This window comes from Pleurodeles waltl, chromosome 5 (assembly GCF_031143425.1).
Source record: "Pleurodeles waltl isolate 20211129_DDA chromosome 5, aPleWal1.hap1.20221129, whole genome shotgun sequence".
Taxonomy (NCBI): Eukaryota; Metazoa; Chordata; class Amphibia; order Caudata; family Salamandridae; genus Pleurodeles; species Pleurodeles waltl.
Window position 1 is genome coordinate 1,731,494,203 of NC_090444.1, and position 27,609 is coordinate 1,731,521,811.

General features: G+C 40.7%; 1 protein-coding gene across 1 annotated transcript in view; it reads left to right on the top strand.

The window, feature by feature from the left end:
- LOC138296718 (cytochrome P450 2K4-like) overlaps positions 1–27,609 on the top strand; it is a 107,526-nt gene that overhangs the window by 58,644 nt on the left and 21,273 nt on the right. The window contains exons 5-7 of the mRNA XM_069236119.1: positions 9,163–9,339; positions 24,753–24,894; positions 26,495–26,679. Coding sequence (XP_069092220.1) covers positions 9,163–9,339; positions 24,753–24,894; positions 26,495–26,679 — 504 coding nt within the window. The remainder of the gene's footprint in view (positions 1–9,162; positions 9,340–24,752; positions 24,895–26,494; positions 26,680–27,609) is intronic.

Sequence of the window (27,609 nt, forward strand, 5' to 3'; positions counted from 1 at the left end):
TAGTAATAACAAAGTTCACCTTGTCCTTAAGAGCTCTTCTTTTCAGTAGATTGTGTAGCCAGTGAATCTGAATGAGGCTCGGGCAGAATTCTTAGAATTTAACGCAGCAGAATTCCACAGAGTGTCTTCAAGACTCCACATGAATCCATGGTGTTCTGTGAACAAGCAGAAAATGCGTGCTGCGGTATAGTGCCAGTAGTGTGTTCCACACCAAAAAACTCAGAGCGAACAGCACCATTGTGAAAGCAAGCAGTCATTTTGTTTTATTTAACCTGCTCTTGCTAGTTTATTTTCCTGAGTTCTCCCTTTCCAGTCCCATCCACTTCTCTCAATCCTGCCTTTTCTTTATTTGATTGCTTTCTGACTTTCCTTCTGTGTATTTTTGTTTCTGTGAGTGCTTTTTGTATTTTGCTTTTGTTTTCCTTCCCTGACTTGCCCTTTCTGTCCTCCTCCTTTCCTTCCCAGTCCTGATGGCAGGAGCAGGCAGCGCCATCCGCAGCTCCGACGGGCGGGGGTGCAGCCTGCTCTTTTTGGTTAGGCACAGGTGTCCGTGCTCATCTTTTGAGTAGAGCGCCTCCTCCCGTGCATGTTGGCAGGGTTATGCCCTGCAGGAGCGTTGAGTGCTCTGTGGGCAAGTGTGGCGCTGAATGCGCTACACAGCCAGCATCCTGCGATCCCAGCAGCAGCTGACGCACCACTGAGTGGACATGCTGAATCCAAAAGAGAACCTGCTAGGCTTTAGAAGTTGAGGGGCTGGTGAGTAATATTTTTTTTTCTCTAAATTCTAATATTTCCTTTTATAAGCAAGCATGATCACAGGTAAATTACGTTTACATTATGTTATATATACGTGTGTGTGTGTGTGTGTAGAGCGAAAGAGAGAGTCAGAGAGAAGTATTTCACCTGTACCACCGAAAAATGTATCCTTGAAACAGTTATTGGCATGTAAACATAACATAAACATAACACGTTTCAGCTACCCATGGTTCTTGAACATAGACAACATACTTAGATGCAGTTCGATAATAACCTTATCTGACACTCATCATACAAAATATCTATTGATTATTTCATTGCATAGGTAATTCATAATCTTAGTCATATATCTTACAAATATCCAAACAATAGCGAACTTACTTTACAAGATACACCCAAGATCATAAACATAGAGGAAAGACTTCTGTGCGCAATTTAGCAGCAATGCGACATTTCTTGGTAATTATATATGTTGAATACCTGCCCTCTCCCTTTGAGTGTATCAACTCTGATGTATTACTTGCCCACTCCTTTTGAAATGACAATGGACGCAACTGCAAGCAGTCTCAAATGCAAAAAACGCGTATACATTTACTTAAATACACAAATGTAGTTTGCATTTTATAATGAATGACAACATTCCTATGATATATAAAATATATTATATTTTAAATATATATACTTGCATCGTAATGAATAATAAATATGCAGATGTATTGAAAGTAAAATATATTTATTTTTACTAATACACAAAAAATAATATGCAAAATATATGCAATACATATGCGTGTGTGTGTGTGTGTGTGTGTGTGTGTGTGTGTATATATCGACTTGGCCTTGCTACAAGAAACCCGCTTTCCCCCAGTCAGTGCAGGTGCCAACGACAGCTGACACCCGTCTTGAATTCAAATATTTCGCAAGTAACATCCAACAATTGATGAAGCAGCACAACTAGTCTTTTCACCAGTTTATCGATTAACTTCCCTGCTATTATGCCATGGTAAACATAGATCATTGAGGGATATGGTTGTCCATAGTCATACTATGCCCAAGAAATCTACCTGGCTCACCTCTCTAACTGGGTTCCACAAATGTGGGTCCCGTAAAGCCTGTAAAAGCAGCAGCAATCAGAATACCTACATATTACCAACGAGGAAACATCAGAACTAAATGTAATACCTATACTTCTGATTTCATGGTATACTTTTCGGAGTGCCTATTTGGGTTATACTACATAAGCAGGACCAAATGCCTATAAAAAAAGAGAATCTTGCAGTACCTACGTGCTATTAAGTTTAATGATCCCTAATACTCTGTAGCAAGGCATTTCTACCTGAAACATGAAAGCAATAGTGACCTCCTTAAATACTTTGGCATTGACAGAATAGTCAAGAACATCAGAAGTGGCAATCAGGAGAAATTATTGAAGAGTTTAGAGTCAAGTTATATTAGTCAACTTAATTTCAAATTGCCCAATGGATTAAACAGCGATGAGGAACTGGCCAAACACACTGGGACTAAGGACCTTGCATTTAATCCAAATCAATCCATAAATCAATTGATGTTTTTTAAAACAACATATAGCACAGAAGATTTTTTAATATACACTCAATGCCTAGTGTTGTCTGACTGTGGCCCGTTGGTAGACTAAGCCTGAGGCTATAAAATGATCAAAACTATACGAAATTCAAAGAAATACCCAATAAACATCCAAGAAAATGGAGAAACAGTACTTTGAAACCAGGCCTCCAGCCCTCCCAAAAATGTGCAAACGTTTTCACTTAGGAAAACCCTAAAAAGTGAATGCAAAATGGGCCCCTGCTGCATCTCCAGGCCACCCACAATCAAATTTAAAAATTTAAGAAAAAATAAAAAAGGTAAAAATAAAATACTGGTGCATGCCTGCCATTAAACAAAAAGTTATCCAACAGTTCTTTAACATACACGATTTATCACAAGTAAATCCTTAAAATCCAATGCTATTTCCACCAGTGATTGCAGACAAAGAGAGCAATCCTTTCCCGTCTAAATCCAAATGAAAAATTGCAAAGCAGTGGGTGGAGCCTTCTAGACAGGAAGACGAAGTTGTTGTCTCTGAGGCACTTCCTTCCTGTTGTAAAAAAGTAATATCAAAATAAATAAGTTTTGCGCTAAATAAAACCGTCTGTTCAGGTGGAATTACCTACTTGAAAAACTATTTTGAGTTGATTTTGCTGCTCCGTGAGTAAAAAATCTACATGGAAAGCAGCCCCCTGACCACGACTGCTGGAAGGCTTCCTAGCAACCGGAATTCTTTCTAAGGAACACTAAATCTCGCTCATGTTCGCTGGCTCGCTTGCTGGAGCCCTGCTTTATTCCAGTTGTCATTGCGTTACTCCGGTGGAAAAAATTCCGCTATGTGTCGATTATTGCATTAAAAGAGTAACGCAGAGTCACCAAATTCCTCCAATTCCTCCGACGACATAAAAATGCCGCCCAGGCTTAGTCTGAATACATCCTGAATCTCGAGGAACTGAACGAAATATATTGTATAACCTTTGGAAATCATCTGTACAACACACTTCTGCATAACTGATCTTTTTCATGCCTCAATGAACAGGGTCAAGCAAGCCATCCTTTTACCCTTTCCTTGCTGGACATGACTATCCTTATATTGGTAACTCTTAGAATGAGGAACCTAAAGATGAGAAACACTTATCTGAGAGTCTCCTGCCTTGGTATTCTGATCACATGAGGTCAGACTGAGGTTAAGTTACCCCTGTCACAAGGAATGAAAATGACTGCTTCAAAGCATTGGTGAGCTGCACTAACTAAGGTGAGAAAATATTACTCTGATGACTCCTATAAGAAGCAGACAAAGCCAATACATTCTCAGCTGTGGTGTGACAAAAATTGTCATATTTTGTTCAGGAGTCCTTACATGGTGTAAAAACTAAATAAATAAAAATAAATGCATATCTTTTCCATGGATGTCAATTCACCAAAATGCTAGGGGTAGAAGAAGTGACATCACAGGAAGACACATCACCTCACCTTTAACCCTGATGACATCACTAGAAGTGAAGTCATTTGACATTTGGTCTGATGATGCCACTGGAGCTAACATTTAGGACGTGGATGTAAATATTGTAATATATTTGGAAATGCACAGATGCCAAAAAACATGTATCCCAACTCCGAGCAAAAGTTTCCACCCACGTAGTCTCGATCAGGACAGCTGAAGGATACCTGTTTGTGCTCTGTCTAGATGAGCACTGATTTCTACAGAAAGTTAGTAATAATAATTACAATTTAGTCAGTTAATGCATGACACCTAATTCGTGCCCAACTGCAAATTGAATGACAATGTTTCACAAAGATCCAGTTGCTGTGGTTGTCACGCACCTCACACCACAAAGTTATGCATTTTCACATGAAGGCAACTTTATCTTCAGCAGTATCAGGGCTAGAAAAGGAAGTGTGAAACCTGGGAGGAGTATACTGCAAGTAGAGCTCACTCTCTCATGCTTCTTTTCTATAGCATTTCTCAAGTACGTTATTTTGTGAATTGTGGGAGCAAATTTTATTTTCAATTTCAGACTTTGTGAAAGTAAAAAGCAAATTGTACTGGCTAACTGCTAACTAATGTGCCTACTCAATTTCCCTGTTGTATTTTTTCTTATGTGTTTTTTCAATGCTGCAGCAGTGCGTTTCGGATAACTGCTGAACAAACATACCCTCATTTAAATTCTGGCACAAAGGTAGAGGAAAAGGTGTCACTGGTGCAAATGGCAATACATATTCATACTTTGTGCAACTTCTTAAAGTTTATAATTGAGGACACAGTCGAACTGTCATCGTGTTTGGTTTGTCGACACTGATTAGAATTTGATTCCTGTCTGTTCTGATCCACCCTCGCTGCCTGTTATGCTTAAATTACTTGACAAGGTGATGCTGTCACACTGCACTTTTTATAACAATTGATAATAAGCCGCCCAAAATCTACCTAGACACTCATATCGTGAATTTCCAAAGAGTTGGCTGTATTTTTTCCCTTATAGGTGTGCCGCGCTGCCCCTGCTCACTTCAAAGGTAGGGGTCGCAAAAGCAGGGCCAGGGGTAGCAGAGGGCAAGCCAGGGGTCGCACTTGCAACCCGTAAATGACGCCCATGACCTTTTCATTCTGGAACACTTCGTCATTTGGAATTCTTAAAGAGGGAGTGCCAAAACACAAAATATGCAAATGCACATTCATACAGACACTGTTCCCCATGTACTTACTTTTTGGGGCTTTATATAGGTTGGGTGTCAGTTAAATCCCTAATGAAAGAGCTTCGGTCCAAAGATTTATTTTTATTTTTTATTTTGACTAAATATTGCTTCTTAAGAGTATTATTCTCAAAAATAAATGTTTTGTCTAGTTAACAAGTGCTCTGGGATCACATCCACTGATTGAAATATCCTTTTCTTTATGAATATCAAAGAAAACTTTATAAAGATGACATTAGCACTACTGAAATCCAGGCAATTCATAACAATTATCAGGCCTAAAGATTCATGTGACAATTTCCAAAGGGCTGTGGGTGTGTCTGCCTGGCAAGAAGGCTAATCCTGGTAGCTATAAGAGTGCCCTTGGTTTACCGTCGGCAAGCACAGTTTAAGCGGGAAGGCTACCATTAAACAGCACCGTTAACGAAATATATACTGCAAACGCCCAAAGTTTACAAATAAAAAAGTTTAATCTACTTAACACAAACATGAAGAGAAGCAGGTAAGACAATCAAAGGTTATTCGAGAAAAGCCAGTCGTGAATTGATGAAAAATAGAAAAGAGCATTTTAAGTAAAGAAAATAGGAAATATAAAACCTTTAAAAAAATATATATCACAAAATTCCCTTGTGGAAGATCAGTTTAATCTAGGAGGTAAATGTGGCCACCTAGTGATTTCATGAGCTCAACTTGAAGTTGAGGTTAGGTCAAGGATTTCCTAAAGTAGAGTCTGAACAAGTGACTGAACTAGAGGATTGTATCCTGCAGGAAGGATGCACAGAATTCAGGTCCTCCGTGCACCAGCAGGAGGTTGACAAGGATAAAGGCAGGAGGGTTAGTTATGCAGCAGTGGTAATCGGCTTATGCATTAGGCACTCTTGGGCCAATAAATCATGCGCTGCTTTATGGCACAACAAATCTCTGTGGCATACATAGATATCCTGTGGAGCACGTTGTTACATTCTGCCTGCTTGGTTTGGTGCTTCTTATCCTTAATTTCCATACTTGAGAAGGTGGTCATTGCACAGGTTTGCTAAGAGAACCCACTTTTATTGCAGATGAAACAGTGCATATAATCATTAGCTGCGCTGAAACAGCTGGGGCCGTTTGTGAACTAGTTTTTGGTCTCCATTAGAGATCTCAAAAGTCTCACTAGAGTGTCTGCATTTCGTAAGACGTGGAGGTCTTGTTGGCCATCTTGTATAGCGTGTGTATGGAAACCACCCCGTGACCTACATTGGTTCAGCCTTGACACTGGTGCCGAATTGTCTCTGAAAACCTGAACGCGAAGGGACGAAGTGGAGAGGAACACAACTGTTCTCAGATCCTAGGTATCTTTCCGGTATGAGATAAGAGACTCATAATCAACAATTAACCTGCACCTAGTGCTGAATTTCTAGCCAGGACCAATTTCTAACACATTTTTCATAATGAAACTCTTGTTGAGACATATTTTGGGGATATATTTTTGGGCATTTAGTTGTAGGTTGAGTGGACATAGATCATAGATGCTTTCCACATGTCTCATTGCGAAAACCACCATATGCTGATTCATACGAAAGAGAGTGGCAGAGTGTGCAATGCTTTCCCCTCCTCCTTTGGTACCTTACACAAAGACAAAAAGTGACAAACTTTTGTCCATTTCTTTGTTTGGTCAGCTCATAATAGAAGAGAAGGGACATGCCACAGCCAAAGTTTTCGGCACCAAAAGATAAATGGGTCCTTGTGCATGAACAGGGATAAATTGGGATTGTTACATTTGAAAACCAATAGCAGTTGTGAGACCTCTGTGTTTTTTGCGTACAGATGATAGCTCACTGTCTCGTAGTGTGTTTGTTCCTAACACTAGTGTCATTGCTTCAGTGGTGGGCCAGTGATGAAGGTTGTATTTTAGGGTTCATGCTGCTGCAATGAAGTAATAAAGACATTTTCATAAAGCACAGTGTTATGCAAAGGCTCTATGTGACACCTGCCATCCTTGGTATGGTTTTCCCCAACTTTTTGTCTTCAGTTCTCCTGTTTTTGCTAACTTCGTTTTTTCTGGCCATAAGATCATGACCACTTTACCACTGCTAAACAGTACTAACATGCTTGTGTTCTCCTCTAAATACAGTAAAATTGACTTACACTGAGTGGGCACATTTAATTTACTGTACGTCCCTAGAAGTGGTACTACATGTACCCATAACCAGATACCATGCATGTAAACCCAGAACACAATGGAAGGACCCACAAAAATAAACATTCTGCATACTTTCAAAGAAGCCTGCGCGCTTCATATCTTTGGGTGGGGCATCCATGGCTTTTTTTTTTAGGTTTTGTAGCTGGTGAGCAGGGAGCACTCCATTCATTGTAACCAGCATCTAATTACTGCATTGAAAACCCATAGAACAGTTAGAGTTTGCCCTTGAAGTACGTTTTACGTACACTGTGACACAATGACTTCCAAAAAGGCTTAACAGCGTCCAAACATTACTTCATAGGACAACGTTAACATTTTCTAGCATTTGGCATTAAAGAGCTCCAACTGCGTTTAGGATCGGTTCCCTGTCCTTTTTACGGGCGAGCGCAAAGCGCTCCGTCTGACCGTCTTGTGTTGTAATCATTGGGCTTCAAACCACGCCCATGTGATGTCAGTTTCTTTCATTGGTTCGTGAGCTTGCTTTTTAAAATCTGCTTGCTTTCATTAGTCAAATGCATGCATAAGTCATGCTTTTTCCGGTGTTTAGCCCTCCTCGAGAGCAGCGACCAAGTACTGAAAATATACGAGGCTCCACGTTTTCCATCCGGTTTCTGGACTACTTTCCCTTGTTTCGCAGCGCGATCTTGCTGGGCAGTAGTTGAGCGCTTTACATGACATCGATACTGTTACAAGTTAATTGGACTTTTGCCAGTTACATGGATAATTGCACTTTTGCTGGTTACATGGATAATTGCACTTTTGCTGGTTACATGGATAATTGCACTTTTGCTGGTTACTTACATAATTGCACTTTTGCTGATAGGTTTCACTATGAGTGAACTTTTATTTCCCTTTGTGTGCCTGCTTTGCACTGATGGCGGCCGTCAGCTCGCTTATGTGAAACTTTTCAGTTTATATGGCAAGAAAAGTCCAGTTAGTTATGTGAAACTGCTTTATTTTCATTTTCAATTTATGCGGCAAGAAAAGTCCGGTTAAGAGTTTACAATGCGAATTGCTGTATCTCTAGCAAGCGCGAGACCGGTTGCATTGCAAATGTGTGTTGTGTCTGTCTCTGTTATGTGTGTAGAATGGTGAGTTAGCTGTGAACAAAGCCATGTTATTTTCTAAAGGAAACAGCTGCCTGAACATTCAAGTTTAGTGAGTGTTTAGGCTCAAACCACCTCTTGGATTAAGCCGTGATTGCACGACCCCACCGACGTGAGAGAGTGATGTGCTCCACTGGAGTGTTCCACATTTAGTTTGAGAGCAGCAATGTTGTGGCCCCAGGACAACAGTGTTTAATCAAAGGAATTGTCAAAGTTAAGGCCCGGTAACCTCTGCCTGCCCTGAGACCCCAAAGAAAATCAAATCGGTATTTCCTATGCAGGCTAATTCGTATTATTTCCCTTATTCAAGTAATTTTCTCGTCACTGTTTGTGAACTGGCACAGGGATGTCAGGATTGAAGTCACATTTCAATCTTCCTAAATGTAGGGAAATATTAATGTATATTTTATTGAAATCGTAGCGGCAGTTGTGGTTTCCGGTGCTGGCAAGGCCCAGTAAAATGACAGGCATGAGGTACAGAGAGACAACTAGGGTTCCACGGGCTCCTTTAGAGTCTGGCAATGACGTGCAAGGTCTGAGGGTCTCATGCAGCAGTACATTCGATAAGAACAGCGTGTCTAGCCTGTGTTAGGCTTCACTTCTTGTGGGCTGCGAGAGATCTTCATGCCGCTCCCCCCTCGAGCTCAAAAATGAGGTTCACGAATGTAAAAAAAAAAAAAAAAAAAAAAAAATGAGTTAATGAATCTGTAGTTGGGAGCTTCAGTGTAATACACATAATTTTTTTTTTCAAGTATTCTAATTTAACCCCGATTATCAGTCATATTCATGTTGCTCTAATGTGGTATCAGCATTATTTGCTTATTGGTAAATATAAATAACTCTTTCCCATTTTGTAAAACTATATTTCAGCTTTTTAACATGTACCCGACCTTATTTGGATTTATACCTGGCGATCACAAAATGATGGTGAAGAATGTAAGAGAAATACAAACTTTTATCAGAACCACATTTGTCGAGCACTTGAAAGATTTGGACCGGAATGACCAAAGAAGTCTGATTGATGCTTTTCTTGTAAGACAACAAGAGGTACGAATCAACTATTTATGATGGAAGGGTAAATTATAACAGTTTATAGATAGTTATGTCAGTGGTGCAGGCTATGTGTGAGAGAGAACTCACAACCTTGATGTGAGTTGTGACTCTGCTCCCACATTCCATAGCATATGGAACTACCAATGAAAACAGCTTTCACTAAAGGTGATGTACGCTCACTTCTTGTAACTTTGCCTGAGCAGCACAGGAAGGTAATCCTCAAAGACAATGCATAAACAGTTGTGTTAGAATTAAGTCTACAACATTACAGTCAAACCTAAAAGGTCAAATCATCTTTAATAGAAAGGAGACAAATGAAATTAATATTTCAAGAAAATTAAAGAGGAAAAAGACGAAACTTAAATTATAAAAATGACTACCGATTTGATTCGGATAAAGGTAGTAATGGAATGTGTACCCACAAATTGCAGCATGGCTGTTGAGGCCCCTCAAATGTAGACCCCAGCAGCAAAGTTGCTTCTGTCTGTGCCATCTGAGTTTGCAAGGTGGGGTAGCAGCGTCTCCAGAAATGGTGCCAGAGCAGTAGCCTGATCTAGGATGGCTGTGGGTGGCCCGCCACTGAAAATTCTTCAACCCAGATAGTTTTGAGGTGTACAGTTCAGACGCCTTGTCCAACTCTAAAACTAACAGGGGCCCCAGAAGTGTTCTGTCAGTCAGGATGACCACGCTGGTCAATGCACTTCTACACCATCACAACCTGGGAGCCTTGCCGTGCAGCAAAGGCATACGGTGCCAGAGCCAAACAATGCTCATCTGCCCTTCACTAGGGGTGGTTAAATACTAACTGGTTACATACAGTGCTTCTTGTAACTATGATAGCTATCTCTCCAAGCATTTTGAAAATTCTATGATTTGCGAGAAAGGATAGTTCTAACGCAACAGAATACATTAGGCAGAACTCATCAGAGATGCCCAGTTCAGCTCAGGTGTGCTGCATAGTCAGCTATAAAGAGCATGATGCTCTTAAAATCCTAAAAAAACATTAGCCAGGACATCACTCATGTATCCAGCCTTGCTCAGATATGCCATCTAACCAGCTGTCACAAGGCTCCCTGCAATACCTGTTGCTGGGACTCAACATTTGACAATCAGAAATATCCAATAGAATATTAGATAAATACACATCGAAAAAAATAGATATGCCATATATTCAACTATCACAGGGCTCTCAGCAACACAACGCTTACATTGTTTGGAGTGTTTACACTTGGTCTTTCAACTACCAACAGAGCACAGTTAATAAAAAAAAAAATAGCACATGCATCCAACACAGCACGGATAGTAGTCATGCACCTCCCATCAGCGCAGTCCCCCAAAAATCGCCACACGTAAACATCCTGCATAGCAAGTTTCATATATCTTTTTTATATATATACTTTATTAAGTTTACTGACATACAACATAGAAAGGAGAAAAAAGGCAGTGCAGCATAACCATTGGTTCCCGAGAAGGAATTACTTCAGTCGAGCAATCTCATATAAGAATCATGATTAAAGAGTCACACAATAATGCACCCAGAAACAAACCCTTGACATAATTCAAGAAGTGTCCCTGTTATGGGCCTTGGAGACCCTCAACAGATTTACCCTCCATCCCTCGGTACAATCGCCACAGGGACCACATTTCCCCCCATTTTTCTGGGCTCCCCCTGCCCAAATATATAGTTTCTTCAGATAGCATACACCAGTCAATGTCCTGTTCCCACCCCACCCCAGTTGGTGCCTCCTGTGACCCACCCACAGATACGCTATGTTGAGTTTTGCCACTGACAATCCTAAGGATAACCAGTTTGTTATATCTGAGGGGTGTACTTACCCACCTCCCTAATTATAGTTTTGGACAGCCACAGCATTAGAACTGTACACTCTGAGGTAAGCGTTAACTCTTGTAAGGTGTGATTGTAATGCAAACAATCGAGGCAGACATCTGACTTCCCTCTAGACTTTGTAAGATGTCTTAATTGTTAAAGATGTGTGTTAGTCACAAATAGCTCTACCCAGGGCCTGCAAAGTGAAGAATATAACTCAAAAGAGCAAACTAATATAGACTGTGCACACTCTCACTCACACTCTTCTTGCCAAGACAGGATAACAGCAACGCTCTGGTGATGGGTGCGAAACCAACGTGTTCCCCATAACTCATACCAGCCAAGCACTCCCCCATAGTGTAGTCTATCTATCCTCGAATGAGCTTTCAATGGTCTGTGAATAGCTATAGCCATACAAATGTGATTTTCAGTTATGTATACCTCGTTGAAAAAATGTTAAATTAATTAGGTCTGTATTTCCTAACCTGGATTGTAGTTTTCTTTTGAGTTGGTTTTCTAAAAGAGGAGCTTTTCATGTTTTTACCCCATCTGCAGGTCTGACTATTTTGATCCTGTCTCCATAAAAAATGTGTTTTGGTTGGAGACTGCAGTTCTCACATCAACAGTGTGCTTTTGATTAAAACAAATATTTTGTCTATCAGCGTTGTAGCATCCTCACGGCCTGTTACCCACTGAATGACGCGGCCACATACAGAGCTGTAAATCACACATCTTTATTCTTCTGCGTGTACTTGTGAACTCCACCATTCTAAAATAAGCTTTCATTACATTACATTCTATTCTAGTAAGGCCATCAAACCGACACAGAGTCCTCTAGGAGCCAGAAAGGTTCTGTTCTAAATCATGCAAGACACTACAAGGGTGATTTGCAAATAGATGGTTTGTGTTACACATGTAGTGTAACAATCAATTAATTAGTCACTCAATCCAAGACAATATCACCACACCAAACATTGAATTTGAGTTCAACAGACTGACACTAAACAGTACAAACATAAATATCTAGGCGTGAGGTGACAGTAAAAGGATTCTTGCATAGCTGCAGAGATTGGTGTGAGAGTATATGTAGATTTAATGACCAGTTGAACCTCTTGTCTTGTCCTGGACAATTACATTTTCTGTTTTACTCTAAGAAGTCTTCTGGGGCCCTTTAGAACCACCACTATTCATCTCAATGGTTACAACCTTGTTAGAACATGGTCAAAGAAGAACTATATGGCTGATCGGTCATGTATTTTAAGTTTTTCTTCTGGACAAATGTGCTAATTCACAGTTACTAACAAGGTAAACAACCAATATGGTTGATCAGTTATCATAGCTATCTATGCCCAAACAAGATTTATATAAAATTTTTAATAATTGAACATAATTGACAAGATCTTGAACAAAAATGTCCACCATCTATAGCTTTCATTTTTATTGCACAATTTGTGATATTTCTTTGTAAAAACATCACTGATACTTAGACTGTATCAATCAGTATTAATGTTTAAATGAAAGGTCATATGATGGATTATGTATCTATCCCAGCATATGTTTTTTTGCCAGACAAAGACTACTTGTCTGCATTTTCCCCAGTATCACAATTGTATTGAATTGATTGTTTGAGATGCCTTCAGCCTGTGTTGAGTGATTCCCTCAGTGCACCACTCTGCCTGTTCCAAAAAGGAGTTCTTGTTTGCTGGAGTATGTGACAAGGAAAATGAAGTATAATGACTAATTGTTATAAAGGAGGATTACCAAGTTATTTCCAGAAATGATTCTTTATTTCGCAGAGAGAGTTCTTGCTCAAGTTTCAGAAATGCTCATATATGCCAGTCTACTTTAGTGGTTTTCCTTTTGTGGATGCTGCCTTGCACGTACATTGCATAATTTCAGGACTGAGTCTAGTGCCTGTCTTAAGCAATTCATAGGTTGAGGGTGGACTGTCACCATTAAATTCTGTCACAGGATTAAAGCATGGCTTTGCATGAGATTTGCCCAGGACCCCACCTCTCTCCTGCTTCATTAAAATGCTAATAGGGTGGGTGCCATTTTGTTTTCCTAGTATACATGAAACTTCTGACAGGTGTGGCCACTGTGTTGTTTTCTTTGGTCTTGTCTGTTAACAGTTTTTTGCTCATTATTGTTGAAAGACGAATTGAGTACACTGCTGATATTTGGAGTGGGCTTTGGGTAAAACAGCTGATTATCAGTGCCTTACTTTCTTGCTAATCTCATCGGCTTGCTTCTTATTCAATAGCATTCCTTCCTCTTCTAGAGTTTGTCCCTCCTCGCGACCAGGATTTCTTCATTAGACTTTTCATCAATGGCTTGTATCCTTCTCCGGCTGTCATCAGGGATTTTGTTTTTCTTTGTCTTATACTTTCACTACTCCATAGGTGTTTTATTGTTCTGTCTGCTGCTACCCCTTTCACATTCCCATTCTCTAGTGCCAAAGTCAGTAGAAATGCCTGCAATGCAGCATACATGGTGAGAATCTTTGTGCCATTATATGAGTGTGAGAACGTATACCGAAAATGTTCCAGGTGTTTGTAATAAATGACTGCTGTTCTGTCTCATGGTCACTTTGTGTTTGAAGAAACTCTTAGGCATGTGTCAATCATGTTGAACAGTTTCAAGGAGAAGTTAGTGGAGAAGTGTGGCTCAATGGTTAGAGCGGCAGACCCTGATGCAGAAATCTGTCCTGGGACCAGGGTTCAATTCCCGCCTCGGTGGGTCTTGGGCTCAATTTCCTCGGACCTGATAATTCTCGCATCAGTGCCTAATCTAATTCATGGGTCCCACTCTGTAACTCTGGGCAATAGCTTGCTTAATCTCCACAACGGCCCCAACAGCGCTGGGATGCCTGGCTTCACCTTGGAGGCTGCCCAGGAGTGGGCGCCTCACAGGGAAAAGCCAGGAGGGGTTCCACAGTGGTATGCGTACAGCGCTTTGAGACCCTAACGGGTGAGTAGTGCGCTATACAAGTACGAAGTTTACTGTTTCAAAGGGAAGTTGTGGTCCTGTCAAAAACTGTTTTGTTGCATCTGGGCGATGTCTCATGAGAACCTATGTTTACACAGCAACATGATAGCCCAGTAAATAGCCTATTTACACTCGGTATGCATAAAATGTTGCAGTTAATGTGTACTCTAGCTGTAGGTTAGAGATTCTGTAAAAAAAATCCATTTTGGTATGTCAATGCTATCCTCAGTATGTGGGAAATAGCTCCTTACCAGTGGTGTGTAAGATATATGAAATTAAAGCAGGGTTCCGCCTTATATAACTACGTATCTCACATCACTCTTACTACTCCTGTACCGTTATACATGCCATGGGCCGCCTGCCTACAGACCTTTGCCTTAGGGATTGTAGGGAGAGGGCACATTCTTCTTCTATATTCTAGGGGCCTGCCCAGTGATATGGTCCTACTGGTTGGCATTACAAAAGATAACTGGAGAGGTCTTGGGAGTTGAGGTTCTGAATTCGACCAAAACATGCCTTGTGCACATCTGGGATGACATGGACCTGGGGTCCATGTTGCAAACTGCTTGGGACAGGTTCTTGTACGCCCAAGGGCAGGACTCCCTTGCAGCAGGTGAAGAAGCCCACATGGCCAGGGTCAGAGTTCTGGTTTGCTCTGGGCTGCCTTCTCCAGACCACTGTGGTGCATAGTGCCTGGGTCAGGTTCCTACAGGCACCAGCAAGGCTCTTCTTGGCCAGGTTAAGAAGCTGTGACTAGACACTAGGTCAGAGCACTTGCTGGCCTAAAGATGGAAGCCTTTGTCCCTCAGCTCCATTCTCCAGCTGGCTGTGTCTCAAAGTGCACTGGACGGGGTCTTGCCAGCCTGGGGAGGGCTTCCCGGTTTGGCTGGGTTTACAAATGCTGACCAGGTCTGGGTTGAAGCTCTGGCTGGCCGGAGGGTAGAAACCACCAGCCCTGCAGGCTATTCTCCATCCTCTGGTGTTGCAAAGTGCCTTCACAAGGCACTGGATGACTCCCATGCTTGGCTAGTAAGCTTTGACTGACCTTGGGTGAAACGTCCTGTTCATCTGTGGCTTCTATGCCCCCCCATGTCACTTAGAGCCCATGATGGGGGCATAGGCCTCGGGAGGGCTCTCCATCTTAGCCGGTTTGAAAACCTCCTAGTAGACCCTAGGTCAGAGCTCCAACTGGCCCTGGAATTGAAACCCTCGGCTCCCAACTGCAGTTCGTAGTATCACTTGGAGTCCAGGATGGGGTCCCGCAGGCTCCGGAAGGGCTCCCTGCTTGGCCAGATGAAAAACCTCTGACAGGATCATGGATCGGAGCTTGGCTGGCCTTGGGGTGGTAGACCTGAGCCCTGGATGCCTTTCTCCAGGTTGCCACATTACTTAAAGCCCACGACGGGCCCCGCAGGCACCTGCAGCACTCCCATCCTTTGCCAGGTTAAAAAAAAAAACTATGACGAGCCCTTGTGTCAGAGCTCCAGCTGTCATGGGGTGGAAGCACCCAAACCTCGGCTTCCTTCACCAGCCGGCTGTGCTACTTGGAGCTCAGGACACGGTCCCACAGATACAGGAGAGCTCCCCTGCTTAGCTGGGTGAAAAGGTTCAGACTGGGCCCAGGATCAGAGCACCCGACTGGCCCTGAGTTGAAAGCCCCCTGGGCAGGGCTCCCTTCTCTGTCCCACCTGGCTGGCAAAAATTCCTGGGACGGGCTTCCAAAGACCCCAGGAGAGCGTCCCTGCTTTACTAGAGTAAAAAGGTAAGTTCATGCTCCAGGTCCGAGCTTAGTGAGGCCCCCACCACCACAGCTTAATGACTGAGACCAAGCTCGGGCTCAGAGGACCTGGCCCAGGAAGCTCCTGGCCCTCCAAAGGCAAGGAGAATCCGATTCACAAGACACAGTGCAACTATATGGTCATCATTCAGGCCTGGCCACCTTGCCTCTCCTAGTCCAGCTATCTTTTCATGCAAGCTGTAGTAATGCGCGGGCTGCCTAAGTGGCCGGCCTGCCCTCGAAGTCCTGATGAGGGTTCATTTGCTCAAATGTCCTCCTCTGTCACTGGGTATGCATGGATTACAGGAAGGTCAGGTGACCTTCATCCAGATAAGTAAGAACAAGGTACTAGGGGCCCACTTGTCCGATTGTACTTCCCAGGTGCTGCAAGGGCTCTTGTCACCTGCCACTGAGTGGCATGAAGGCTAAGCAGTTTGACAACTTTTGTTACCTCAGTGGTCAGATCAGGCCGAGTTGATGGATTTGGTTGGCGCTAGTCCGGGGGGTTGCCTGCCATTGCCCTTTTCCACCCAGCATATTTCTGAAGCAGTAAGGAACAACTATTCCATGGAGTATTCCAGTTGCCTAGGCTGCTGGCAGCCCTGCATCTCTTAGAGGCTGTGCATCGCCCTGCCTCTCCCTTCTGGTGTTGTGTAGTAGGCTGGGCCTGTGTGACTGCCTTGTCCCTTCAGCTGCCTGCTGGCAGACAAGTGCTCCAGCAGCGGGTTACATGTGTAAGTACACACAGCCTGTACAGTGACCTTGCAAATGCCTCATATAATCACTTATTTGAAGCCATCTGTTGCTTGGATAACTGTGGTAATTCTAGAGCTAATAATGCTTATGAGCACGGACCTCCCGGTATGCATGTATTTATCGGACCAATCTGAACGTATCTGGCTAGTTTGGTGACTCTAGGTAACCTTGGGCTAATCGTATGACTGTGATGGAAATGATAAATTCAACTGTCTGCCCTCTCAACTTCCAATGGTACTTTGTGTGCCTACCATGATGACCATGGATAACAAAGAACCAGAGTTCAATTCTACAGAGGCAGCCTTAGAAGTGACCCCTACGTTCAAGAAAGGCAGCAGACGCCTAATTACCCACTCCCGATCTACAACAAATAATAACAATACATGACTCTTTCGTGGCCCTGTAATTGGAATTAATGCACTTTAAATCCTTTACTGAGCATACATTGAAGGGTGAGTCTGGTGCCAGCAGCCATGGTAATAAGAGCATAAATTTAAGTTGCTACAGTTAAAAAACTCGTAGTTGGATCTTGAGATCAAGCTGGCTGTCCACCACAAAGTGGACTTACTCTCATCCTAACCCATACATCTTGCCACCCCCTTACTGCTCTTGAATGTCTTGGGGACCGAATTGTTTACTTTGAAAAAATGAGTGTTCAAAGCAGACTGGTCATCTGAATTCCTCACCTAGGAATTATGGAATAGGATTGTTGAATTTTGGAACGGTGCCTGCATTAACAAAGACACCCGGGGACATTTGTATTGTGCCACTAGATGAACTAAATGTTTTCATTATTATAGAATGAAATTCAGAGTTTCAAATACATTTAGATACTGTCATTGGTAAGACCTTAAACAATGCGGACTAGCTATCCAGTGGCATTATTCTCATGACCCACCAAGCAGCTTCGAGGAAACCAGTGTCTTTAGGTTCCGTGGGGAGTATGGCTTCAATGTGGAAACTTAAAAAAATTGACAGAAAAGCATCACAGAAGTAAAGCCTTTGGCTTAGATTTGCAACACAGGAAACCTCACCTGGCCTGGACACAGCAAGGATTGACGGATTGATAACTCTTTCTCAATTCTGTGGTGGTGGTCCATGTCTATTCTTAGTTGCTGGAGTGATTTGTTGGGAAATTCCAATAATGAACAAGACTCCTCCATGACAACTAGTTAAGCGACCGCTAGTGGTCAGCATTCAACTTCTTGGGAGAAGTGGCTTTCCGCCACACAAGATCAAAGAGTAACAGGACTGTGCTAGAAGAAATATTTGCATTACGGGGAAGCCCAGACATTTAAAACTGACAGACCCAGGAAGAGTTCTCAGCATTTGCCATTCTCATAAATTTCAAACATCATAAAATCATTTCACTTTGGTCACAGGCAAAGGGAAAGTGTAGTTTTTAATGGCCACTCAGAAGAACACTGCAGCAGGTGGGGTTGGACCAACTACCATCACAAGAAGCTTTGAACACGACTTTGCTACCTATTGAAAAACACCGCACAGCACCACTGTTAAGTGGCCTACCACTCATGATTGATTGAGAAGTTTACCTGAAAATATAAATCTGGAAAAGCCTAAAAAGCCATTACCAAATATTCCTAATGATGAGTTGTACAACAAAGGGTGGCAGGCCAAGTGTGAGAAAGAGTATTGGGTACTAGTCAGACAGATGCAAACAAAAAAGACTGATACAAGATATACCAGCATGACACTTTAGGGTGAACGTTCTGAAATACTTTATTCTTTGAAACTGCCAGGGAAAGTCTGACAGTCCCATGAAGGAAAACAAATAATAAACCCCCACATGCTGAGAAAACTACTAGAATGACCCAGACTTTCAGATACAAACTCCTGCTTTAGGAGTTTAATTTTGAAGAACCGAAAAACGTTGTTGTGCGGATGCATTGTACATGGCTCCTGCATTGCAAAGCCTATTTGCTTTCAGAAGAACCACTGAGGCGGCCCTGAAGGCATAGAGATCTTAGCTAGGTAGGTGGAAATTTTTTAATATGGCAGACTGTAGTCTGCCTAGCAGATTACATCCTTCTGCTGCCCTGAAGGAATGGAGTACAGCGCACCAGTGGCTAAAAATGCCTTCAAGTCTGTTATTCTGGGTAAATGTCAAATTTTGGGAGGATTTGTCAAATAATGCCAAAGTTCTAAACAAATCAAATATATGCATTTTCAGTAAAAGAAACAGTGCAGCTGGACCATAACTACAGTTAGTTAAAACAAATAAGTAATGTTAGTGTAATTACCATTGACTGATCAAGGTTAATAGCGTGATCACAAAAACTAATAAGATATGAAATTGCAAAGATGCCTTTGAGGTCAGCCTTAACTAATGTTCTCTTTGGTTTGATGGGCTAGCTACGATTAGTCAACTGTAACTTCTTTTTATGCAAATGTGTAACTCAATGTTTTATATTTTCACCTAGAAAGGGTATGTGTTTTGTTACAACGATGACATTTTTCTTAAACAGAAAAAAAGAAAAACAAAGTTCCTATGCATGTAAACATGATTCATTTTATTTCTAAAATCATATAATTAATACATTTTACGATCCCTAGGTGTGAGAGTGGTAGACGTTTGTTTGATATTTTTCTTTTTGTAATTTTTGCTGATATTACATTAAACTGTAGGCCTTTAAATAAAGATACCATTTGAATATTGTGATATTTTTTTTTTAAACTTCCTTGTCTGTTTGCCAGCAGGGATTGACCCAATAGCCTTAATATGAAAATATCAGTGGACAAAGGTGCATGTTTATGTCTTGGTGTCAGTTATTATTGCCAAATGTTTTATTAGTCATACATCTTTAGGAATCTCTCTGGAACCTTGTAGCCTTTGAAGATATACAGAACAGAAAGGGCATCCAGCATTATTATGGGCCCTAATGGAGAGTGCCGAGTGGATGAGGCACACTGGCTGGTGGGGATTAGGCTGTCTCCACAGTGAGGAATATCCTTCCAGAGCAATATATGCAGAGTCAAAATTAAATCATGTTGCCTGGTAATGTTGTAATACATCAGTGCTAATCATTGCTAATCTACTCTAGAAGTGGGTACGACATGATTTCCTTGACAGCATATATATTGTACTATTGGGAGCTTATGTAGGAAGAATAAATCGTAAATATTGATGGTACCACACTAACCACGGAGAAGGAGAACCTATAGCTGTTGTTAAATCTGGTGCCTTTGGCCGATACACATCAGAGTCTACTCGCTACTTGCGTGATACATGGCATATGTTGACTTCTGAACAGTCACAAAGTATATATTAAAAAGGAGGTGATAGTGTTTGTGCTTGTCGCAGGGTATGTCCACATAGTGTAATTTCAGCTGAGATCTGTGGTACCTTTGTATCGCTGGCTGGTGTCCTATCAGTTGCACATCGAGTTCTAGGGTAAACATGCTAGAGCTATGATGTAATAAAACGCCTTCTTTATATAGCATGAGAAATAAAATACAGATAGAATATAAGAAGAAAATCAGAATTCCCTCTTAATATGGTGTAGGAAATCCACGGCACAAAGACTTTTTTCAGCCATACCCTAGAAGAGAAAGCCCCCAATCATACACTACTTTGGCCCATATCTGCACACATGCCACAATTCTGTGCCAAATGCACAGGGATGAATATCAAAAAACGCTGGGATTCTTCCCTTTGAGAACCTTATTTTTAAGCAGTTTTGCTTTGGATTTTCTCTCTGCTTCTCAAAAGTGCGTTGGGCTGTCCCAGTCAGCATGTTCTATGCATGAGTCTGCACCTTCTCGCCTTGCATATACCAAGGGAGGATTAAAAAAAAATTAGGAATGACATTGCTATCAGAAATCGTTGCGATTTTAAGCTCTGAATGTCACTTTTCTCTATGTATTACTTTTTTGGTATGTTTGAGTAGATCATTCATTTTTCCACTAAGCATATGACATTTCAAAATGACGCCCGTTTTCAAAGATGCACGGAGTAACTCTGGCGCTGGTGTCCCTTTTATATTCACACTTGATTTGTATTGTTTATATTGCACTATGAGTGTTTCACTCCTCAACCCACGATCAAGGAGAGTGTTCTCCTAAAAGCGATGGGAGTGGTGCTGCTTATTAAATCATTCATTAGCATCTGGAAAGGTCTGTTGACTTATTTTTTGGCTTTAAAACAAAAGTTAATTGTGAAATAATTTGGGCTTGACACCTATATGCAGACCACCATGCCAAGAGGCCGAGGGCGCTTGTGAACTGTGGAAAGCAAGTATATATGTGTATATGTATGTGTGTGTATATATATATATATATATTTATATATGTATGAGAGGTGATGCTAGCACCACATCTGTACTTATGGTTAGATCAGAAGTTACATTGAAAGGCATTATTTCTTATCTTAATATCTTTGCTGTCACTTGGCTAATCTGCAAACCTCCATAAGTCATACAATTATTCAAGTAAACAATACTACCTAAAAGCAGAATGTAATTAAATAAAAATAGATACTGCAGCCAATAAATAATACTACATTCATAGCTGTCTCGTCATAGTGTTAAGGGTAGCAAGATAGGGTAGTGAGATATGAAATATTTTCTACTAGAATTTTTAAGATATTTGCAATTTCATTTATCACATAAAAGGTGAGATCAAGAACATTGCATCTGCTGGGTGAGTTACGGCACGTATATCTATTGTGAGAGTAATGGCACTTTAGCTCAGTTTTATGGAAAGTTGCATGTGCAATGGAGAGGGCCTTGAAAAACATAAGTCGGGAAACTGGCTGCCAGTGCAGTATATGTTGCTATGAACACATTTAGAAAATATGTATTTTCATAGTTTTATAAGCAGATTTATGTTTCATTATGACCTTAGAAGTTTATGCGTGTTTAACGTTTTGCAGGTGGACTCAGTCCGGAAGCTCACAAAGCGATAAACCCGTACAGCTAAAATCATGAGTTTATTTTTTACCCGCAAATTCTGTGTGAGAACCAGAAAACCAAAAATGGTGTAGGATCCATTGTAAACTTTGGACCTCAAAAACCTCTACTAATTATGTCCTTTGGGACAGGTTCCAAAAGCATGGATGGTAACCAAGTGCTGCAGAAATCATGTGCTTTTCAATGGTTCACTAAAAAGACAGGCACAGAAGGAAATGCAAAATGTGAAAAATAAATTAGAAGGAAGGGTCTCATGTTTTGGAGGAAGAAGGAAGATAATGAGAAGTCTGACTTCTGATAAGTTAAGAAAAGTTTATTTCTATAACAGCATGACATAAACCAGTTACAGACTCTTCCCCTGTCCCCTCACCAACTAACTGCCATCCAGCATCATTCCTTCACTGAACCCTTCCACCTCATCTTTCCATCACGCTATCACAATTACCTTATGACTGCTAAAGTGAAGGCTCTCAAAATAATTATATACATTACATCCCAACACATCTTCCCTCTTTTATAACAAAAACAAAAAAGTTCATGAATGAGGGAAATTACATTACCAGCTATAATAGTTCAGTGGTTGTAACTTTACGTATAAGAATTTATGGCATGTGACATATGCTATCTATTGTGTAGGTAAAATGTAGTACATCTTTATGAAATAACATCAAATATTACTCTAGTTCAGTTGCTTATATACGTGTTAATATATCAAGACTTCCATATTTCTATTTCAAAATATAGTCACAGAATTTATCAAGTAATCTAGCTACTCTTGTTGATGGTTCATGCTTCACATCTTCTATAACATCACATGTGTCTTTCATTCATTCTAGCTTTTTATGTTTCTTATGATGAAACACCGCTATCTTTTCCTTGTTCCACCATTTGCCATCTTCCAGTTTTACACCACTATTTCTTATTTCTGCCACTTTCTTTTGTGCACTAAATCTAGATTCACCTTTGGGTATGATTTGGGAACGTTTCACTCTCACATAATTCTCTACTCTTACATTTAATCTCCTTACACCATGTTTATGTTGTATTTGAACATATTTATCTTGCGATTGTACTCTTTTTCTTCCTACCACATCAATTGTTTTTAGCAGTATATCAAATTGGCCCATCCATTCTCTCAATAACTTTGAAGCAGGTACACGTCCTCTCAATAATATGAATGGAGAGACCTCTGTGTCACATTAGGTGTGGTGTGTACTGCCCACAACAATTTTTTCAACTCCATTTTGCAATCCAAACCTGTGGCCTAAGACAATTGCACATTCTCCTTAATAACCATTAAACCGCTCAACAAGACCGTTAACCCTTGGATGATATAGTGACATTTCTGTATGTGTTATGCCCATGAATTTCAAAAGTTTTTCAAACTGTGCAGATGTAAACTGACATCCATTATCTGTTAAATGTTTATTAGCGACCCCTTCCCTCCCAAAAATAGACTCCATAAACTTGATTACACTGATGGTATTTGGCACTTTCACAAACTTCCAACGGCTGTAATAATCTGTGATCACTTTGCCATATTCAGGAGTTCCACCTGATAATATCATTGACCCAATTATGTCAATGGCCAATTTTCTCCATGCTTTTTCTTGAACATTAATAGCCTCTACAGGACCTGGAACATTCACCTGTGATTTATTGCTGATAGCACAAAACATACAATCTCTCACAAAGTGTTCTAAACTTCTGCCTAACCACTAGGCCACCAGAAATTCTCTCTTATTCTTCTTTTCATGTCATGTATGCCCATGTTGTGACCTTCATGAGCCAGGGTAAGTACTTTTCTCCTTATACCTTATGGTAATACTAACAGATTGGAATGAAGTAAGAGACCATTGATAATAGACAATTCTTCAAAAACATGTTTGTACTTCATTCCATAATCTTTGAGACACCACCCTGACCACCCTTGACTTATACCTTGCATGACTTCTTTGATTTCCTGCTCTAGCTCACATGCATCTTCCCATTCTTTCTCTGATATGGCTCCCTCAGACCTATTCTCTACTGTGAACACAATTTCTGTGGTATCTTCATTTACATCATTATTAACTTCATCTGTTCCTCCTCCAGTTAATCTAGACAAGTAGTCCGCTAGCACAGTTTTCTTTCCTGGCACATACTCAACTCTAAAATTGTGCTCCTGAAGTCTGTATTGCCACTTGGCTATTCTTGGTGTGGCCTTCCCACCTTATTTTAGTTGTAAACGGTTTATGATCCACCCCTACTATGAACCGTGAACCCCTTAAGTATGGTTTGAAATGCACCATGCCCCTCCAACAGGCCAGTGCTTCCAATTCAATCACTGAATATGTTGCTTTATTTCCCTTCAGGCGTCTAGAAGCAAAAGCAATTACCTCATCTGTTCCATCTTTTTGCATCAACACAGCTCCTAGCCCTCTGACTGTCATCTGTCATAATTATGGTTTGATCCCTAGTATCGAAAGGCTTCAACAGTATGGTGTGTGCAGTTGCTTTTTTAACTAGATTACATTATTTTTCACATTCCTGACTCCATACAAAAGTGGAGTTCTTTTTTAGAAGACTTCTCATGTTGAATGTCTTTTATGCACACTTGGGCACAAGGCTTGTGTAGAACTTGATTAATCCCATAAAAGATCTTAATTGATCCTTATTATTTAGTGAACAAAACTCTTCAATTGCCTTTACCAAACTGGACATTTGTTATATTCCTGATATTTTGTACCCTAAATATTCTATTAATTGGCATTCATTCTACATTTTTCAGAACTAGGTGTTACATCTTTGTTCCTTATTGTTTCTAACACTTGATGCAACTTCTCATCATATTCCTTACCATTTTTCCCGTAAACTGGCACATCATCTTGGAAAGCCTTTACAACCTCCATGACTTTAAATAAACTCTTCTCTATTCTTTGAAACAGACGCTGAAGCTAACCCGAGGGCATGTGTTTGAACTGAAACTACCATTCAGTAGATGTGTAGTGGCTTGATTCTGAGTGTATGTTAGGCTGATGCTATGCAGATGTCATAATCAGTAAACTAAACACTTTGCCACCCTTTAGTGTGGACAGCATCTCCGTTATATTAGGTAAAGGATATTGACATTTTACATTTGCATTTTTAGGAAAAGCCTGACCCTCACATATATTTCCATGATGAAAATTTGACGTGTCTTGTAAGCCATCTATTTGCTGCCGGGATGGAGACCACTTCCACAACACTCCGCTGGGGCCTCCTCCTAATGATCAAATATCCAGAGATCCAAGGTCAGACATTTACATATTTTTAAAGTGGCTAGCATTTTAAACTTCGAACATTCATTTTTACCTTTTTGTTTGAATTGATTTGTATCGTATGGAAAGTTGGATACAAAACTGAAAGGTGACGTACATTTCAATCATTGACAAAGTCATCGTATTCCAGACTTTATGAACAACTCTTTTTAGTCAGGCTGATCTTCTTCAATATTTCAAAATTTCCGTGAATTGTGAAAATATCTAACACTCTTTAAAAAAATAATTATTCAACAGGAAAAAAAAAAAAAATGTTTAACAATAAATCCATTAGACTCTTGCAGAGAACCGTACCCATTGGAGGCATGACATATTTGGCAGAGAAAACAAACAATGGCCTCTGAGCGCATGGAGGAAACGCCCTGTTAGATCATAGCCATTGTTAGTTTTTTTTTTTTAGGTTCAGACTTCCACGGTTTGGGGGGGTCTGTCTTAGAAAAAGACAAAAGTAAGCTGAGCTGAGCAAGAAAATGTCATCTGCCTGGCAGTCATCCCTGCTGAAATGTGGTCTTAATGGTCCTAACGTTGACTTCAACAGTACCTGAAGAGCCACTGAATCCTGGAGGAGGTGCACTGCTACATTAAATGAAAATTACAACTGCAATTTTAAGGATACTTAGTGGCTACTATTCTGTAGCAAAAAGAAAAGTTGATGGACGGAATGTAGACCAAATCAAACATTCACCCCCAGTCACAGATCTGTGTTTAATCCATCAGTTTTTTTGCTTACCATGCCATTCCAGTTTGGACCCAGCCATATGCAAATCAGTCTTGACCCTGTTCCCCATGGAAACAGTCCAGCCCGAACTGCCAGGCCAGGTCCTCCCTGGACCAGAAACGAGCATCCTGGGACCGATTTCATAGTATCACCCCTCTTCAGCCAGGCTAGCTTGAATCTGGTGGCAGAGTGAGCACCGGACCCTCGTCTGGGCACACCTTTCCCACTTGGGGCGACAAATGCAAAAAGAACAGGTGATGGACGGAATGTAGACCAAATCAAACATTCAACCCCAGTCACAGATCTGGGTTTAATCCATCAGTTTTTTTCCCCATGGGGAACAGGGTCAAGACTGATTTGTATATGGCTGGGTCCAAACTGGAATGGCATGGCAAGCAAAAAAAACGATGGATTAAACCCAGATCTGTGACTGGGGGTGAATGTTTGATTTGCTCTGCATTCCGTCCATCATCTCTTGTTTTTGCACTATTCTGTAGCAACATATTATAATACAATTACTACAGCAGCACAACATTTCAAAGAAGAGTATAACTTTTAATTAGAATATCCATTCTCTTTATAAACATTTTGCTCACCTCCATCCTCCTATTCTGAAAGCTGCTCCTCCGAGAGATAAGTATTATTTTTGTACTTTTGGGGAACATTTTCCTTACTTCAAATTAGATCATTTAATTTGTGCTGGTTGGCCTCCCAAGTCAGCGGAGGCCCTTGCCTCTGCTCCTCTGGCAGAGGTCACCCTACAGTATTTGGAGATCTCCCTTTAGCTGAAGCATCAAAGTGTCAAAATCAGTTTCCCATAACATCTTGAATCAATGTTGTGCTATTTTTTGTCAGAAAATGTTCAGAAAGAGATAGACCGTGTGATGGGTTCTACAAAGCCGCAAACGGAACATCGAAGGCATATGTCTTATACTGATGCTGTCATCCACGAAGTTCAGAGATTTGCAAATATTCTACCAATGAGCTTGCCTCACGAGACAACGATGGATGTTCAATTTAAAGGCTACTTTATTCCAAAAGTGAGTATATGAACTGTTTTTTTTCATATGAGTCAGTTCTTGTGAAACTGTTCTTCTCGAAGAAGTAACCAGAAAAGATACAATTATGAGGCACTGTTTGTTTTCATTTCCAATGATAATTATTAGAGTAATCTCTTGATTTCAAGAGTTTTTGTAATTAGGTGTAATTGCCACTTATTGAAGGTGTCAATTGTCCATCCTGCAAGGGTGTGCCAGAGCCAAATAGGAGGTTCCATAATGAAGGGGACAACAATTACAAGCTGCAAGCGTCTAACATCATGTGGGCAATGGTTCTCTTACAAATAAACATATTTATGAATTACACAATTCTAACGTAAGTGTTGTGAATATAAGTGTGGAGGTAGATAGAGTAATTAGTAGAAGGATGGGTACATAATGAAGCTGTGATGGTGCTTGCTTATGAATTGGAAAATACATTACAATGTACATAGTCACATTTTTTAATTTTCACCCATGGGAACACAGTGAATTGCCTATATTTACAGGAATAGTGGGCAGTATTTGGACTATAGTTCCCCTCTTGTCTGTTCTCCAGTTTAATGTTTTCATTGAGGTTAGAATGCATGCAAACAGTAGTCCATGTCAGCTTGCTAAGTTTCCTGCCTGATTTAGCCAATCTCATAATTCCATGTAAGGTGCTAATGAATGGTATCTAGGTATATTTTAACTGATGCAGCCTCAACAGGTAAAGAATGTAGAATTATATAAAGTTATGTCTAATTGCTGATGCCCACTCCTTCCCGAACCAATAAAAGTGTTGCACATACATTTTCTGCGAGTGAATGTATAGATTTATATGACAAACAAGAGTGGAACTAACATGCTTGTTAGAATGGCCTTAGCTGAGCTTTCCAAGTGTTACTCTGCCCCATCCTGAAATTACATTAATATCTGCAGCTGAGCATATGT